The sequence below is a fragment of the Hipposideros armiger genome, unplaced genomic scaffold, assembly GCF_001890085.2.
Source record: "Hipposideros armiger isolate ML-2016 unplaced genomic scaffold, ASM189008v1 scaffold_16, whole genome shotgun sequence".
In the NCBI taxonomy this organism is placed as follows: Eukaryota; Metazoa; Chordata; class Mammalia; order Chiroptera; family Hipposideridae; genus Hipposideros; species Hipposideros armiger.
Window position 1 is genome coordinate 418,406 of NW_017731366.1, and position 17,826 is coordinate 436,231.

Genomic DNA, 17,826 nt, shown 5'->3' on the forward strand with positions numbered 1-17,826 from the left:
ACACATTTACTAAAATTAAGAGTCTAGAGCAAACTCTGGCACTGACTCAGTACTGACAGGTCCGTGTGTTCTGGCACACAGCCTGAAGTTTGGGTTCTACTATGGAAAGCTATTAGCTTGATGCTGTCAAACACCTGAATTACACAAGCAACTCTCTCCCTCAACTGTTTCCTTGCCCATCGAGTAACTTTTGCCTATAAAGATCTCGCTACAAAAGAAGACAATTAATCACAATGACTTAGAAATTACTCATATTTATAAGTTAGGTTATAATCAGCTTCTTGTAAATTTGATTAATAACAGCATTCCCAAATTGTATCAATTCTGGGGCATAACAAGAGTATTTTGGGACCCATAAGCCTAAAAACTATACTCTCAAAATGGAAGATTCATCAAGGCTGTATAACTGTGTGCAAGCCTTGGCTAACAGCTTTTCTCTCAACTACATTCCTGTACCTGGGTCACAGCCTTATTTCAACCAATAGGTTTCATTACTCAAAGAGACATGACATTAAAAGAATTAAGAACGGGTAGGTTAGTGGGAAACTATATTTTTCAGTGGGAAAAATCATGACAAGTACTTAAATAACACAATTCCATTTTGAAAAACTGCATTAGATAGTCTGTCATTTAAATATGACACTGATGCAATCACCTTCATGACACACAAAAAGGAGATTTTTATTTTCATGCTTTATCAAGTCTTGACAAAGAATAGGTAAACACAGACAAGTGCAAACTTTAAATATGCAGATAGAAAGGGGCCATTATAGAAAGTTCAAGCCTTTATTCATAACCTCACAATTAAAGAGTCCAATCTCAAAAAAAGGAAAATGTTCCATTCAGCACTTACTCAATTTCCTTAATGATTGGTACACTTAGAATTTTTAAATTAGCTCTTGTTCTGGCATACTTAGGAAGTATGATCTTGCTTACTGAAATAGGATCTTAATATTTCATTCTCAAAACACTTTAAAACCCAAACCAATGTTTTTCTTTCAAAGATGTGGAAGGCATTCCTATTCAAATCTGACTCGTGGTTTTATAAAGCATAAAGATCATTTTTATTATTTATCTGTGTGCTGGATTCTAATATTCTTTTTGATGGTGACGTGTTAAACGATAGAAACATATACAGAAAACTCCTTCCTTTTCAATTTGTAAACCAAGCTTTTAAAAGCAAAACCCTTGAAGTGATAGCAAGACATTTTTTATGACATAAGCAGCTACAGCCCTAAGCTGCTAGCACAGGCAAAAATAACTAAAGTACAAATTGTTATTTATGGTAATCTTTAATTAGTGTACGTCTGCTACAAATCCACAAATATTTTAAATATATTTTCTTCTGAAATAAAAATTAAGATAACCCCAAATTCAACAACTTTTGAGGATGTTAATAAAATTAACTTTCCTCCTGAATGTTCAGTGATAAACTGAACCCCAACTTCCCTACCCCAAGGACATAAAAATGATCTAAAGTGGATCAATGTGCATAACAAGTTCATATTAAAAATGATTCTTCATATGCTCTTTTACTAAAACAATCAATATAAAAAGAATGTAAAAGCTTGTTTCATGCTTAAAGATTTAGGTAACCTGCAAGGAATTGCAACTTTTAAACTTTTAAATCTAGCACTACTGTATGTGAAAATACTTGTATCATAATAAAGCAAACCAATAAAATTCCACATGTAAAATTGCCTAAATATCAGTAATAATAATATTCTCCACAATCTTTTGTCTAAAATTTCAAAGCCATCAATCTTTTCCAGTACTTTGAGTGAGCAATCAAAATAGTCATATTTACTCAGGTTTAAAACTAAATTTCTCCTCCCTGAATATTGAGGCATAGATGAGATACACTAAAGGTTATTTTGTCCAACTTCCTGAGCCTATAGATGCGGAAACCAGCTCCAACATGATCTCATTATGTCATCATCGATTCACCTTCTTCACCAGTAGCACCCTGAGAAATATGAAGGTCTTCGAGCATTTCAGCCAGACTAATTCGAGGTGCTCCTTCATCATCTGTGTCACTTTCCACAGGAACGGTTGAATCTAAGAAAAAACACAGGGAGGATTTCAAATAAATACAAATATGAAAATATGCAAATACTTGCCCCCACCACCATTACTATTATTTAACCATATTACATCCACAATTCTTGTATCATATCTAGAGCAGGCATTTAAACATTCACTGAATGACTGAAATGCATAAATATATGAATATCCAGTAATGAAGGGGTCAACAACTTGGGGGAATCATGCTAGGATGCAAATGATATCAAATGTGGCATAGCAAACATTTTAATAAATTCTACTGTTCGGCAAGTTCTGGGTTTTGTTTTCTGTTTTTTGGGGTTTTTAAAAAATAAATGTTTAATTAGAGCAGTTGTAAACACACACAATAAAAGTCATTTATGGAATCAAAGTTTAAGATACCAAAAGACTCATTCTGGGGGAATACATCTATATACAAAAGATATAATGTGACCATTCTTAAAACACCAACCTCTGTAAATGTTTACATTTTTTCTAATTGCCTCATCTTCTTCAAGATCTTCAAGGAAATCTTGGTATTGTCTATAGAAGAATAAAAAAATATTTAAATATTTCATCTTTACCAAGAAATTATGAAGTTATGCTTTCTCCGTTTTCAGCACCAAAATGTGTTGCAAGTATTAAAATCTTTAAAACATCTGCAGGTCAAATATGGATGATAAATACTATGACAGGCTTTTAAAAAATATTTTCTTTCAAAATTACATGGCAAAAAAAATACACAACTAAAGTCTTATAGCTAAGTTGAAATACATATACTTTTAAGACTATAGATGAAATAGTCAAATATATACTTATAATATCTAATTAATTTAACATTATATATTTAATACATACTTATTTTAAATTGCATGAGATTATATTTTAGAAATATTACTGTTTCCCACTCACATTTAATGACACCATTTTATTTAAACTCTTCATTTTCTTAGATATCAGAGTCTTTACCATCATTAAGGCCATTTTTTTAATCATTCAATATACTTTTCTAGAACATAACATCTTCATTACTCTTTAAATTGCTTGAAAACTAGCATAGTTGATATCAAAAAACTTTTTTTTCTCCCAAGTCATAAGTACTCATTTGATATTTGTGATACCCACAAGATAATTACTTATTATATTTTGACGTATCAAATGAATTGTTTATAGTAACACTACAACTGTCAGGTCATAACCCAGGAAATAATAACTAAATCTGTGTTAAATGTCATTATATCCTCTTATACTGATTCTATCAACACATTGGTAAGAATCCAAAATTAATATTAAGTGCAACAATCAACTGTGTGATGACTATTTATAATATAAAAATATGCCATAAAGATTTATCATAAGGATTTCCTTTGAGACACATAAGATTTAAAGTGGGACCTTTCATCATCTGTATCCATGTTTTCTCTGTCTTTTGCAAGCTCTTTCAGTTTCCAGTTTCTACGACGCCGACGTTTGGTATGGTCATAGCTCTTTTTGATTAATACCTAAAAGTAATAGAAATGTTTGCAAAGTTACAAAAAGTAGCAACTAGGTAACAGGGCCTCAAAATCCAAAAAGTTAAAAAACAAAAGGTTTTAAGAATGCCAGGAAGTCACCAAGCTGATGAGAGTGGTTCTTAGGGAAAAAACGTAGGGAGAGATCAAGCAGCAGTGTCAAGAGAACTTTTAACATTTTTCTCTATATACTTAATATTTTATGAGAATGCATTAAGCTATTATTTGTATAATTGTTAAAATTTACTAACAGAAATTTCCCAGTGATTGAAGATTTTTTTCTTTATACCAAAAACTTTATATTTGTGGTTGCTTTTTTATACCAAAATTCAGTTTTTAGCTACCATTCACATAAATCATTCTGAAACATTCCAGACAGACACTTTTTCTTCCCTTTTATTCCTACTAATAGGCACTTATAGAACTATATACTTCTCTCACCACTGTATGTCCTAGAACAGATTACTAAATCGTGGAATGAATACTATTTTATACAATACAAAATCCTGCAGACCACCTTCATCTCCTCTTAAGACCTTGTTAGAAATACCTACTTAGACTTACACCTAAACTGCACTTCTATTTCCTAATTTATTAATTAATAAAAGCATAACTGGGTGGTGAGGAGTCCTTCGTATACTATGACTTCATTTTTGCCCACAGCTAAAGAGATTAATGTTTATTTTAGAAGATTAAGCAAGCAGAAGGTAGGGTCTTTCACATTTCATATTCACTGCTATACATATTTCTTACAAATGCATGTTAAAATTTAATAGGTTTCTTTTTCAAAAGTCAGATTCTTTCTCTAAGACTTGCTACTGTGAAGATCATTTTCAACTGCAATTATATTCAAACAGGAAATAGAGTTTAACTCTAAATGCCTTCTCAACTGAACAATACCTGAAATAAGCTGAACCTAAAAGAATGAACCTGAATAAATTCTAAAAGTCATTAATTTTTGCCACAAATTTATTTTTTCTCTACAGATAATATAAAGCATTTTGAAAAAATGAAAATTTGATTACAGGAGTAATAAAAAATTCTTAAGAAAATCTCGGATTTTCCCCACTAAGAAAAATGATTTAAAATAAAGGCCTCTGCTATTATACCGCAACTGGAATTTCAAAAGAAACCTCTAAATTGATTTGCTATTTTCAAAAATGTGAACCAGTGCACCTTATCCGTAAGTTACATCAATCCTCTTTAACACAGGATAAAAGGGAAAATCTAAAGCCTTACCACATCTGGGACTCTATCTGATTTCATTTTGTTGACATGCTCATCATTTAAGTTACAGTTTGCCAAATCAAACCTGAAATAAAAACAATAAAACACTTAATGGCAAAACCATTTTCTCTTTCCACGTAATTTTTTGTTTTACGAGAGATTACCTAAAAGTTCCTAAGATCAAACATTTAATATGCTTTCCCATTTCAAAAGTTTTGCAGTTTACTATACAGCGAACATGCTTCCACAGATCCTAGTAAAGATAATAAAGCACTCTATCTCTTGAGTTTCACATATACATTATTGTTCACCTTACCATATACTTATAAAGAAGCAAAATACACTTTCTATCTATCTATCTATCTATCTATCTATCTATCTATCTATCTATCTATCTATCTATATCAGTCTAACATTAGGATTTAGTGAGATGGTTCCATCTCGTTTATAACAAAACAAATAAAAAAAAAGACCCATCCTTTAGTAAAAGGAACAGAAACCCTAAGAGTAAAAGTAATACTGAAGGCATGCTGATAAAGCTCTGCATCAAATGGGCTGTCTTATGCCTGTAAAGACCCCATACATATATGGCTGCCATATTTTAAAAGAAAATATTTGAGCAGCGACATATACATCATACAAAACTACCTACTCCCCCCAAAAATTGTAAATGTGAATCTAACTAGAAAACTTCACAGTTCAATTACTTAAAATCTTGAAACAAATAATTTTAAGATGATGGCCCAAATAGAGTATAACTATGGGTTTCTGTCCAATCCACAATTTAATTTAGTTATCGATAATAAAATGAACTGTAAGGCTCCTAAGAACTCTTAAATCCTTTTTGGAATATACAATGTTAGTATTTTTTATAGCTTTGCTGGCTCCCAAAGAAAATTTGTAATGCTACTTGGCGGTTTAAAGTACAATAAAATAATACAAACCCCAACACCAGGTCTCCAGGATTCAGAAGATGTCCCAAATGAGTGCGACAAAAATACTGTTTATCTGTATTCATTTCACATGTTTTCTGTACCCAGACTTCCCCAAGGGTATGCTTAACAGGAAAGAAAATGCACTCTTCAACAATCTAAGTATAACTCAAAAGCATTTCATAGAAAACTTAAATGCAATTTTGATTTTGGTTTTCTAATTTTCATTTTAAAGACAGGAATTGTTTTATTATTCAGATCTCTGAAACACTGTCAAAATTAACAAATTACTCAATTGTGAATATAGAAAAATAAGATTCACAAGGAATTCATATAGTATTTTTAAGATTTTATTCAAGGCTTTTATAAAACATTAACAATGTCACCTAAAAACAGGCATATGTAAAATTTTCAAAAGAAATGTTTCACAGAGAGAGGGGCCAATATAAACTGAGCAAAAAGAATAACTGAAAAGTAAAATCTTAAATCCAAAAAATATCCTAAGCAGCCCCTTGTGTTTTACACACAAGGTTCAAAAACCAGGGTTTAAACAAAACAATCTAGCAATCCCAGTGCCCCCACTACTACTAGAGAACCCAAATCTTTATCAAATTAATTTTTATATGTCTGTTATTTTGAGGTGTAACACCTTTTTTAAACTATTTGTTGCGTAAACAACATCCCTAGATTGAAATTTTAAAGAGTTATAGATAGAATTAAGAAATCTCAGAGGTGAAAAGAAGAGGTAGAGGTAAAGGAGTACCGTATTTGCCAGAGTATAAGACGATTTTTTGGCCCTGAAAAATATGCCTCCAAGTGGGGGCTCGTCTTATACGCCAGGTACACTTCAGATAGACTGCCCATATAACAAACTCTGTATTTTGAGTGGAAATGTTAGGGGGTCGTCTTATACGCCCAGTCGTCTTATACGCCGGCAAATATGGTAACTGAAATAAAAGACAGGTTTCAGATGTAGGAAAGAACAGTAAATTACCACCAAGAGACTACATCCTATGTATCAGGATCCGCTTTCCAGCTATTATTTATAAGAGATTCATGAATATGTTCTAACTAAATGTATATTTTTAGAACAAATAAAATATAATTTCTGGAGATTCCCTAAGGGGAAGTAGTATTCCACACTGTTTTATAAATGCTAAGTTTGCTCTTCACTATATTACTGAACTTTTTAAATAAAAATGTGAGAAGTAATCTGTCTCCCATTTCCACCAATTTTCCCAAATTATCAGAAGTTATTATATTTTTGTCCTCAAGTCACAATATTACCTCAACAGAAATGAGCACCAGTAGTATACAGTATGGGGGTCTCCAAATACTATTTCACAATAAAAAAAATACCAGACTTATATCCTTGAAGAAATACCTGATTTCAGATACAGGGTAAAAACCATACAATGTGATTCTGGAACACCTAACTATTGCGGTGTTGTGCCAGAAAGTCATGTCAAAAGGACACAGGAATAGACCTATATTTATTAATGAAATTAAATCAATAATTAATAATCTTTTAAAACAGAAAGCACCAGTCCCAGGTGGATTCACTGGTGAATTGTACCAAACATTGGAGGAAGAAATTATACCAATTCTCTACAATCTCTTCCAGAAGACAGAAACAGAGGGAATACTTCCTGACACATTTAAAGGCCAACATTACCCTAATACCAAAACTAGACAAAGACATTACCAAGAAAACAAACTATAGACAAAATGTCTCTCATGAACAAGACGCAAAAATCCTCAACAAAATATAGAAGAATTCTACGCCATGACCAAGTGGGATTTACCCCGTGTATGCAAGGCTGTTTCAACATCTGAAAATCAATTAATGTAAAAAAAAAAAGAAAAAAGACAATTAATGTAATCCATCAATCACATCAACAAGCTAAAAAAGATAAATCATATGATAGTATGAATGCATGCAGAAAAACCATTTGACAAAATCCAACACTCCATTCATGTTAAGAAATCTCAGTAAAGTAGGAACAGAGGGGAACTTCCTCAACATGATAAGGAATATATATGAAAAACTTACAGCTAATATTATACTTAATGGTGAGAAACTTGAAGATCTCCCACTAAGATCAGGTACAAGGCAAGGATATCCCCCCTCATCACTCCTTTTCAGTATCATACTAGAAACCCTAGCTAATGCAAAAAAAAAACACAAAAAAAAAACAGGAAATGGGAGGTATATAGATTGGGAAGGAAAAAATAAAATTCTCGTTTGCAGATGAGGATTATGCAAAAAATTTGAATGGACAAAAAAATTCCCAGAACTAATAATATAGCAAGGTTACAAGATACAAGGTTATAAACGAAAATCCATCACTCTCCTATATACTATCATGAACAAGCGGAATTTAAAATTAAAACCACAATACCATTTACATTAGCACTCAAAATAATGAAATACTTAGGTATAAATCTAACAAAATATGTAAAAGATATGAAAAAACTACAACTCTGATGAACAAAATCAAAACAGAACTAAATACAAGTAGAGAAATTCTATGTTCATGGATAGACTCAATATTGTCAAGATGTAAATTCTGCCAAAGTCGACCAACAGATTCAATGCAACCCCAATCAAAATCCCATTTATGGTTATCAACAAACTGATTTTAAAGTTTATATGGAGAGGCATAAGATACAAAACAGCCAGTACAATTTTGAAGTTCAAGAAAAAGTTGTAGGACTGATACGACTCCAATTCAAAACTTACTGTAAAGTGAAAGTAATCAAGACAGTGTGGTATTGATAAAAAAAATAGATCAAAACAGAACAGAGAGCCCAGATATAGACCCACATAAACAGTCAACAGTATCTTTGACAAAGGAGCAAAGGCAATACAATGGAGCAAAGATAAAGAGAGTCTTTTTAACTAACGGTGCTAGAACAACTGGACATACACAAGAAAAAAAAAAATCTAAACACAAACCTTACACCCTTCACAAAAATTAACTCAAAATGGATCACAGACCCAGGTGTAAAACATGTAACTATAAAATTCCTAGAAGATTACAAGAGAAAAAACCTAGCTGATCTTGGGTATGACAATGACTTTTTAGTCACGCTATAACACTGAAATCACAATTCATGAAAGAAATAATTAATGAGCTGGACTTCATTAAAACTAAAACTTCTGCTCTGCAAAAGACAATGTCAAGAAAATAAGAAGATAAGCCACAGACTAGGAGAAAATATTTGCAAAAAACACATTGATAAAGGACTAATATCCAAAACATACAAATAACTCTTAAAACTCAACAATAAGAAACCAAACAACCCGATTAGAAAATAAGCCAAAGACATTAACAGACACCTCATCAAAGGGGATATACAGACAGCAAATAAGCATACAAAAAGATGTTCCAAATCATATGTTATCAGGGAGATGCAAATTAAAATGATAATGAGACACCACCATACAACTATCGGAATGGCCAATATTCTTAACACTGATGACACCAAAAGTGCTGGTGAGAATGTAAAGCAACAGTAACTCTTGTACATACATTACTGGGAAAAATGCAAAACAGTACTGCCACTTTGGAAAATAGTTTGGCGGTTTCTTACAAAACTAAACATAATCTTACCCAATGATCCAACAAATATGTTCCTTGAGATTTACCCAAAGGAGTTGAAAACGTATGTCCATACAAAAACCTGCACAGGATTTATAGTAACTATTCATAATTGCCAAACTTAGAAACAACCAAGATGTCCTTCAGTAAGTGAGTGGATAAACTGTGGTACATCCAGAAAATGAAATACTATTTGGCAAAAGGGGAGGGAGAGAGGGAGGGAGGGAGAGAGAGAGAGAGAGAGAGAGAGAGAGAGAGAGAGAGATATCAAGTTATGAAAAGACATGAACATTAAATGCATATTAGTAAGTGAAAGAAGCCTATCTGAAAAGACCATGATTCCAACTATATGACATTCTGGAAAAGCCACTCTGATGGGGGGGATAACCATAATGCAGGAGGTCATGCATGTGTGAAGGCAGGGGGAAATCTCTTACCGCCTCTTAATTTTGCTATGGAACTAAAACTGCTCTAAAAAAGTAGAAGTCATTAAAAAATTTTTTTAAAAAAAGGACATAGAAACTATTCTGAAGGAGTTCCCACTGGCTAAATTTGGGGCAATCTGGGTGGAAGGAAGAGAGGAAGCGAGCGGGCGGGAGGGAGGGAGGGAGGGAGACAGACAGACAGACAGACAGACAGACAGACACACACACACACACACACAGAGAGACCGGGGGTGTGGGTGGGGGGTGGAGGGGGAGGAAGAGACTAGCTAATAACAAAAGGAAAAAAATCATACTGCTACAATGGAGGTCTGGCTATCAATGAAACAGCCAAACATTACTTGTATCTTGATATAGCATAACAAATACATAGCATCACCTCTCAAATGTTCTGGCCAAAAACAGTTAACCTAAATTTAAGCAAGCCTTAAGATCCACTTTCCAGTTTAAAGGAACTACAAGAGATTAAGTAGCAAGTTAAATGACATCATGAGAAAATAAGATCGATCCACAAGATAAATGCCCAGTTGCCTTAGAAAGTTGGTATCATGAAAAAAAATGGGGGGCTATTATTAAATAAAAAAATGAAGGGGTATAAGATTCACATTCAGTGTATAGTTCCCAACTGGATGCTAGCTTGAACAAACCATAACAGGAACTTTGGGATAAAGGAATTTGAATACAAAAGATAATGTTTATATGTATGATAACACTTTGATTATGTAGAAAATATTCCCATGTTTTAGAGATGCATACTGATGTATTCAGTATTTAGTAATAATATAGCTTATATTTAATTCAAAATGTTTGAAAAATTTTTAAAAGTCATAAAGGTTAGCTTATCATTTTGTCATCCCGTACAAAAATAAAGATAGAAAATACTTTTTCATAATAAACATTTTTAAAAATGTTTCCAACATTAACGAGAAAAAAATTAACTTACCAGATAGTGTAAGTCTGTTAATTTTCACCACAATAATCGCATGTTAAAAGCTAACAACGTAAAAATATGGAATGCATTTTTAACCTAATGTGGTGCTAGCTTTATTTGAAACCGTATTTTGGAATTACCAACAAATTTAAAAAACAAACATACAAAAAAAGGGAGGGGGGAGGGAGAACCAAAACAATAAGTTGGGGGAGAAAAAAAGGTAAGCAGGATGAAATTTACCTTTTTTGATATCATTCCAGCACCTGCACTGCGTTTCAGGTCTCGGACTATGCTGCAGTCCATCACAATAAACTCCTCTAGCTGTTTGGGATGGCACAAACTATTGAAAGGGTGACTCCAGAAAGTGCTCCCATCAATATCTGCAACTAAGAATAAACAGAGAACATTAACGAACAAGAAAAATGAAGTATTTCAAAATTCAACAAATGTTATAACTAGGAAGAAGCTGGTATACACGAACTGGGAAGCATCGGTTCAACAGAACCAGTGGCAACTCACTCTCTAAGATCATCATTTATTCCTATAAATCAGCCCCAAACTTCTTACAACACATGAGAAATATCAGGTGTCAAGTGCTTATTATAAGTGCTTGCTATAATCAGAACACCACAGAGCTAAGTGCCTTTAATATAAGGTCAGATCCAATCAGTTGTATAGTTGTTTCATGTGCTGGCACTTTATTTTAGAAACATTGTCATCATAGAAAGTAAAGTTCTGGGTCGGCCGAGTGGCGCGTTGGTTAAGAGCTGGCTTGGGACGCCAGAGGGCCCTGGTTCGGATCCCACATGAGGGATGGCCAGTGACACTGCCCTCTACAGCTAAGATGCTGAACAACAGCTCAACCTGGGGCTAGGCTGCCATGGATCGCCGGCGACGGCGTAGGCTGCAGCCCCTGCTGCAGTGGGTTGCCATGGGCTACCGTGTGTAGCCAGCAGGCAGCGTGAGCGGCCAGCAGCCGCTGTGAGCGGCCATCCAGAAGCTGGCAACTGATCTGCCTCGCCCGGGAAGAGTGCAATGATGGTGCCAACTTGGGCCAGTGAAGCAACGTCCTCCACAACTAGACTGAAGAACAAAAAGGACAGCAATTTGTCTGTTCCCCTTCCCCCAATTCTCCCATCCCCCACCTCCGCAATAAAAATCTTTAAAAAAAAAAAAAAAGGAAGTAAAGTTCTGACAGATGTTCATCCCAATATTGTAAAAAAGACCTTTGACTGATAAATTCTAATTGACAAGGATAATGAATGACTTTTTGGAAATGATCAAAATAAACTCAATTTTTTATAACAGAAAACTCACATTACAGGAAATAGAAAGTGAAAAGGATCAAGTAGACAATACAAAGAAGTACTGAGGCATCTATCAATATAGGGTCTTCTTTAAAAACTTACCTTGAAGGGTATTTGGATCAATGAGATGGATGGCACTGGTTACTCGAATACACACACAAATCTGGTTCATATTCCCCAGACTTTGTGCCAGTTTTGGAGACAGACAGACAACATTATCCTAGGCATAAGAACTAGCATTTAGAGTGAAGCAAATCCTAAATAACAGTCTCCAATAAATACTCATCAATGTAAACTAGATCCAAGTACATTTGCCCAAACCAAAATGTTAAATTTTTAACTCTATCAACAAAGGTCCTAAAGAAAAGAATCAGACCTTTAGAGAAACAGAAAATAAGTTATATCTTCTTAAGATGTGGATATCTGTCTTAACGCAAATGCTTTAAAATTTTTTTCCACATCCTATTCACCAAGCAATTAGGTTTATGTCACTTGTATTGAAGTGTGACTGCCAATCACTCTATGTTAATACAGTGTACATTCTAAGCAAAGCATTAAACATCAAACATCAGGAGAGTGATTTTCTAAATCTACTTTTGACTTCTTTCAATCTCCATAAAAAACAAAATCAGAGGCACCACATTTCTCTCTTAGTTACATGTAACAATATGTAATCAAAAATTTAATGCTCCAAAGAGCACAGCTCTATGTGCATACTGGGAAATAATACCAGCAATGTGGTTACCAGTTTTTAAACTGTATTAAAATATAAAGAATCTGCATTATATTGTAAGCTGTATCTATTCACAATCATAGGCTCCTCCACTGAATGGACATTCTGTGCATCCCTAGTGGCACCTAATCCAGTTCTTTCTTTATAACTTAGTAAGAGTCTCCAAAGATTAATGAAAATACTCCTTTACATTGTGTTTTCATCCAGTTACTTGTATGAATTACTGAAAGCACTTAATACACAAGGACTTAAATATGCCTTCAAACCTAGATTTATATTTCCCAGGCTTTGTACCAGGAAACTTCACTGTTTTAAAGCAGGGGTTTGCAAAATAAGGCTTTCAGGCCAAATTTGGCCCACAGCCCCCTTTTTAAATAAAGTTTTGCTGGAACACAGCCTCCGCCATTCATTTACCTATTACCTATGGCTATTCTGTGCAACAGCAGCAGAGCCAAGTAGTTGCAAAAGAGACTATATGGCCTGAAAGCCGAAAATATTTAATACCTGGTCCTTTACAGAAAAAGTCTGCTGACCTTGTTGTAAGCCATCATTTCATCCCTGGTACTGTACTACATCATAAATTAGTGATGACAGCTTTGAAGTTTAAGAGTCACAGACCTAGGTACAAATCTTGGCTTCATCATTTTATAGTTATGTAACTTGGGGCAAGTCATCCAACCTCCCCAAGCTTCAATTTCCTCATTTTCAAAATGATAGGATAATTTACCCCAGTTATTATGAACATAAAGAGGTGAAATATACTCAAGTACTTAGATATTAACTTATATAGAATGCTCACAATAAATTCTGGCACTTATCATTATTAGTGATTTAAATATCAACATATGTGTAAGTTCCTCTATAGCAGAGACCTCTAGAATATACATTATCCCTGACAGAGCTCTACAATAGATCCTTATTATCTATTTTTTTAATTTTAATCCATTTATGTTTTTGAAGCAGGGTTTTACCTTAGTACAATTAAATGAATTAATAACCTACATTTTAAGTGTTATTCAGATTATGCTTTTTAATCACAAAAATGACTCTATGTCCCATTTCCACAATACTGTTTATTTTCATGCCAAAATCCAGTTTGAACATGTCCAAAGTGGTTCACTGATGTTTATATTAATGCTATTTCCTGTATTCAGAGTTTCACAAAATTGTCATGTGTCCGCTAGAATCAAATTTTAAGAAATATGGACATTAAAAAAAACTGCAACAGGCCTTTCAATTAGTATAACAAAATAAAAGGTATGCCAATTTATATCTTCAAGCGTGATTACTTATTAACATAGTTTTAACATGGCTGACTAGAATCAGCCATGTTAAATGGTTAAAATAGTTAGAATCATTTAAGAAGAAAGCTATTCTAAATTTTTAACCTCAAAAGGAAACCAGGAACTAATAATTACACATAATCCAGTTAATTATGTGCACTCTTTCATAGACAAGAATTAAATAAGAAAAAGTACCTTGCATATTGGAACAATTTCCAAAGAAAAAGTGCTTTTGTAATTGTACGTGTTACTATGGATATCCTGAGAGATCAGTCTCTGTGAAGCTTTGTATCTATTAAGAGAAAAAGTTAATAATAATGAAAACACAAAGACGTTACTTGTATAGTCTCAGGATATCAATTTTCATCAAATCAAATCATCACTGTCCAAGTTCTAATACAGCTTTCTGACGTCTGCTTTGCTAAAGCCTAATTTCATCTCTTACATTTCAAAACCTCCACCAATCTGACTGCACCTTCACTATTTTCAGCTTTATCTACTAAAACCTCCAAAGCACGTCCTTGGCTCACACCAATCTAGTCCATATACACATCCATTGAAAGCTACACTAATACCCATAAGTCTTTGTTCATCTTAATCTTACTTTCAGTATAAACACCATCTTTGCAATTTTCCCATTTTAGGAGCATAAATCCTTTCTCCTCCAGGAAGCTTCTCCCCAGAGCCCTCTACCCCCATCTTTTTTTCTCTTATTTAAAAACAACCAATCATTCAGCACTACAGTTTATTATCATGGAATGAGGTCTAGAACCCCAAAGTGAGTCTTACATGCTCTTTGACTAATACTTTCCTTAAAGTGGCTAATCTAATATGCTTACTGTGTAAGTAGTCTTACTATAATTTTAAACATTTTAACATAAGAAAGGTTGTCTCAGCCTGAAAAATGGATGTGACCTACATCTATTCTCAGCACCTTGGACTTAATCACATTTAGGTTCAGAACATACCTACAAGGACTTGTACACTGAAGAAATTCTACCATCTTCTGAGCATGCTGTTTTGAAGAATAATAGAAATCCAGACCATCTTAAAAAAAAAAAAAGCCACATGAAAATAATTCTGCAAAACAAAATTTTCCTCTAACATGACTACCATAACAAATTAAATGTGTACTAAAAATCAAATTATTAGAAAATATACTGTAGCCACAATAATTAGGGATATCATATCACTTAAAACTTATTTGACAAATCAGACAAATGCTAACAAAAAAAACCCAAGATTCACAATTTTAATTTCATATGACATAAAATTCAAGGTCAAGGGGGGAGAGAAAAACACTAGACAGAACAAAGAAGGATGTTATATGTCATAAATAGAACCACCTACCAAGAAGACAATAGTAAGATACCCAATAACATAGCACTGAGATGCAGAAAACAAAAACTATTAAAAAGAAGAAACTAACAAATGTTAACATATGCACAATCATATTAAGGGACTAATATAAGACTATAAAAACCAAACTGACCAAAAAAGGAAGGATACATAGAACTTTAATAACCAACTATCAAGGCTAATTTATTTTTTCTTTTTTAAAATATATTGCATTGTGTGTTCACCACCCAGAGTCAGTTAATCAAGGTTAATTTATTTGAGATTACAGAACACAGTCTCAAAAAAGAATATATGATTTTTAAAAATTCGTAAAACTTTCATAAAATAATCATATACTAAGATTTTTAAAAAAACTTCAATAAATTCCAAATGGTAGAAATTACAGACATCATCTGATCACAATGCAATAGCAATAAAAATCAGCAACAACAAAGGGACTACTAAAAGCTAAACTATCTGCTAAAAAATGTTTAGGTAGTCTTCCAAACAACAACTAACTAGGAAACTAAAGTAATTTAGAATAGCCAAAACAATTTTAAGATGAACCAGTTGTCAGGAACATTACACTTCCCAACTTCAAAACTCGGTAATGTTAGTTTAAGTAATCAAGACAGTGTGGTGCTGGCTTGAGGACAGATATATAGATCTATGGAACAGATTTGACAATCCAGAAATAAACCCTTCCATTTATAGATCTTTGACAGAGGATCCAAGGCAATTCATTTGGGAAAAGATAGTCTTTTTCCTGCAAAAGCAGGATATCCACATGTGAAAAGATGAATTTAGACCCTTCTCTCATACCATGAACAAAAATTAACTCAAAGGGTTATTAACTCAAAGCCTAAATATAAGAAGAGTTAAAACTATAAAACATTTGAAAGAAACATAAATTATTCATTAGACAAGAGTTCTTAAACATGACACCAAAAGCACAACAGATAAAAGAAAACAAAATTGGCAAACTGAACTTCAAAATTTTAAACTTTCACAATTCAAAAGACACCATTAAGTACAGGCATCACACTTGATTTCAAAATATACTACAAATATATACTAACAAATATACTATAAAAGCTAAAGTAATCAAAACAGTATGGTACTGACATAAAGACAGTCCTACAGACCAATGGAACAGAATAGAAACCAATTAGCAGATATAGAGTCAACTGATCTTAAACAAGGAGGCCAAAAATATACAGTGGGGAAAAGATAGCCTCTTCAACAAATGGGTGTTGGGAAAACTGGATATCCATATGCAAAAGAGAAAAACAGACCCTTGTCTTACACTATACACAATAATCAACTCAACTCACATTATGACTTGAAACTATAAACTAGAAGAAAACATAGGGGAAAAGCTTCATGACATAGGTCTTGGCAATGATTTCATGGATATGACACCAAAAGTACAGGCAACAGAGACAAAAATAAACAACTGGGACTACATCAAATTAAAAAGCTCCTGCAGAGCGAAACACACAATCAACAGTGAAAAGGTAACCTATAGAACAAGAGAAAATATTTACAAACCATATATCTGATAAGGTGTTAATTTCTGAAGTATATTAGGGACTCCTGCTGCTCAACTGCAAAAAAACTAATAACCAAATTAAAACATGGGCTGAGGAACTGTATAGCCATAAGACATAAAACAGCCAACAAGTATATAAAAAATATCAATGTCATTAACCATCATGGAAATGCAAATTAAAACCACAATGATATTTAAAAAACGAGATATAAAACTACCATTGTTTACAGATAATCACTAACCTAGAAAATCAAGAGTATCAACTGTAAACTATTTCAGATAGATCAATATATAAAATAGCTTTCCAATACATTACCAATAATCAATGAGAAAATGTAGTGAAAAAAATTGCCTACCATCCACAATAACAAATACTACAGAATTGCCTGACACTAACAAGAAACATTCAAAATCTTTATGAGGAAAACTATAAAATGTCACTGATGTACTGAAAAGAACTGACTAAACATGACTGTGTGTTAAGCATGGCTCTAAGTGCTTTACAAATTATTTACTTCTCACAACAATCCTATAAAGTAGGTGCTATTATCATCCTCTCTATTTTATTGATGGAAAAACTGAGGCTCAGAGAAGTTACATAACTTGCCTAAGGTCACACAACAAAAAGCTGGTGGGAAAGATTCAAACCCACAAAATCTGTTTCCAGAATCCATACTCTTACTATCAACCAGGTTTGCAAAAAAAATTAGTTAGGGGGTATATATTATAAAATATAATTTACATACTGTGGTAGAAGCAGTGAGACAAAACAAAGGAATTTAGCATATATTTCAAGTCACTGGGGAAAGGATAATACTATTTGGAGGGTAAATATTGTGACAATGCAAGTTAACCTGGGAAAAACTACCAGGTAAGTTTAAAGATCAAAAGCAAAATAAAAAATTAACTTTAAAAAATAAC

General features: G+C 33.2%; 1 protein-coding gene across 1 annotated transcript in view; it reads right to left on the reverse strand.

Annotated features, from left to right (window-relative positions):
- Nucleotides 1-656: 656 nt before the first annotated feature.
- Nucleotides 657-17,826, reverse strand: part of NMD3 (NMD3 ribosome export adaptor) — a 30,592-nt gene continuing 13,422 nt past the window's right edge. Inside the window, exons 8-16 of the mRNA XM_019627697.1 lie at nt 14,984-15,062; nt 14,211-14,307; nt 12,102-12,219; nt 10,933-11,078; nt 5,726-5,838; nt 4,794-4,866; nt 3,439-3,545; nt 2,516-2,586; nt 657-2,058 (exon numbers count right to left, since the gene is read on the reverse strand). Coding sequence (XP_019483242.1) covers nt 1,928-2,058; nt 2,516-2,586; nt 3,439-3,545; nt 4,794-4,866; nt 5,726-5,838; nt 10,933-11,078; nt 12,102-12,219; nt 14,211-14,307; nt 14,984-15,062 — 935 coding nt within the window. The 3' untranslated portion in view covers nt 657-1,927. The remainder of the gene's footprint in view (nt 2,059-2,515; nt 2,587-3,438; nt 3,546-4,793; nt 4,867-5,725; nt 5,839-10,932; nt 11,079-12,101; nt 12,220-14,210; nt 14,308-14,983; nt 15,063-17,826) is intronic.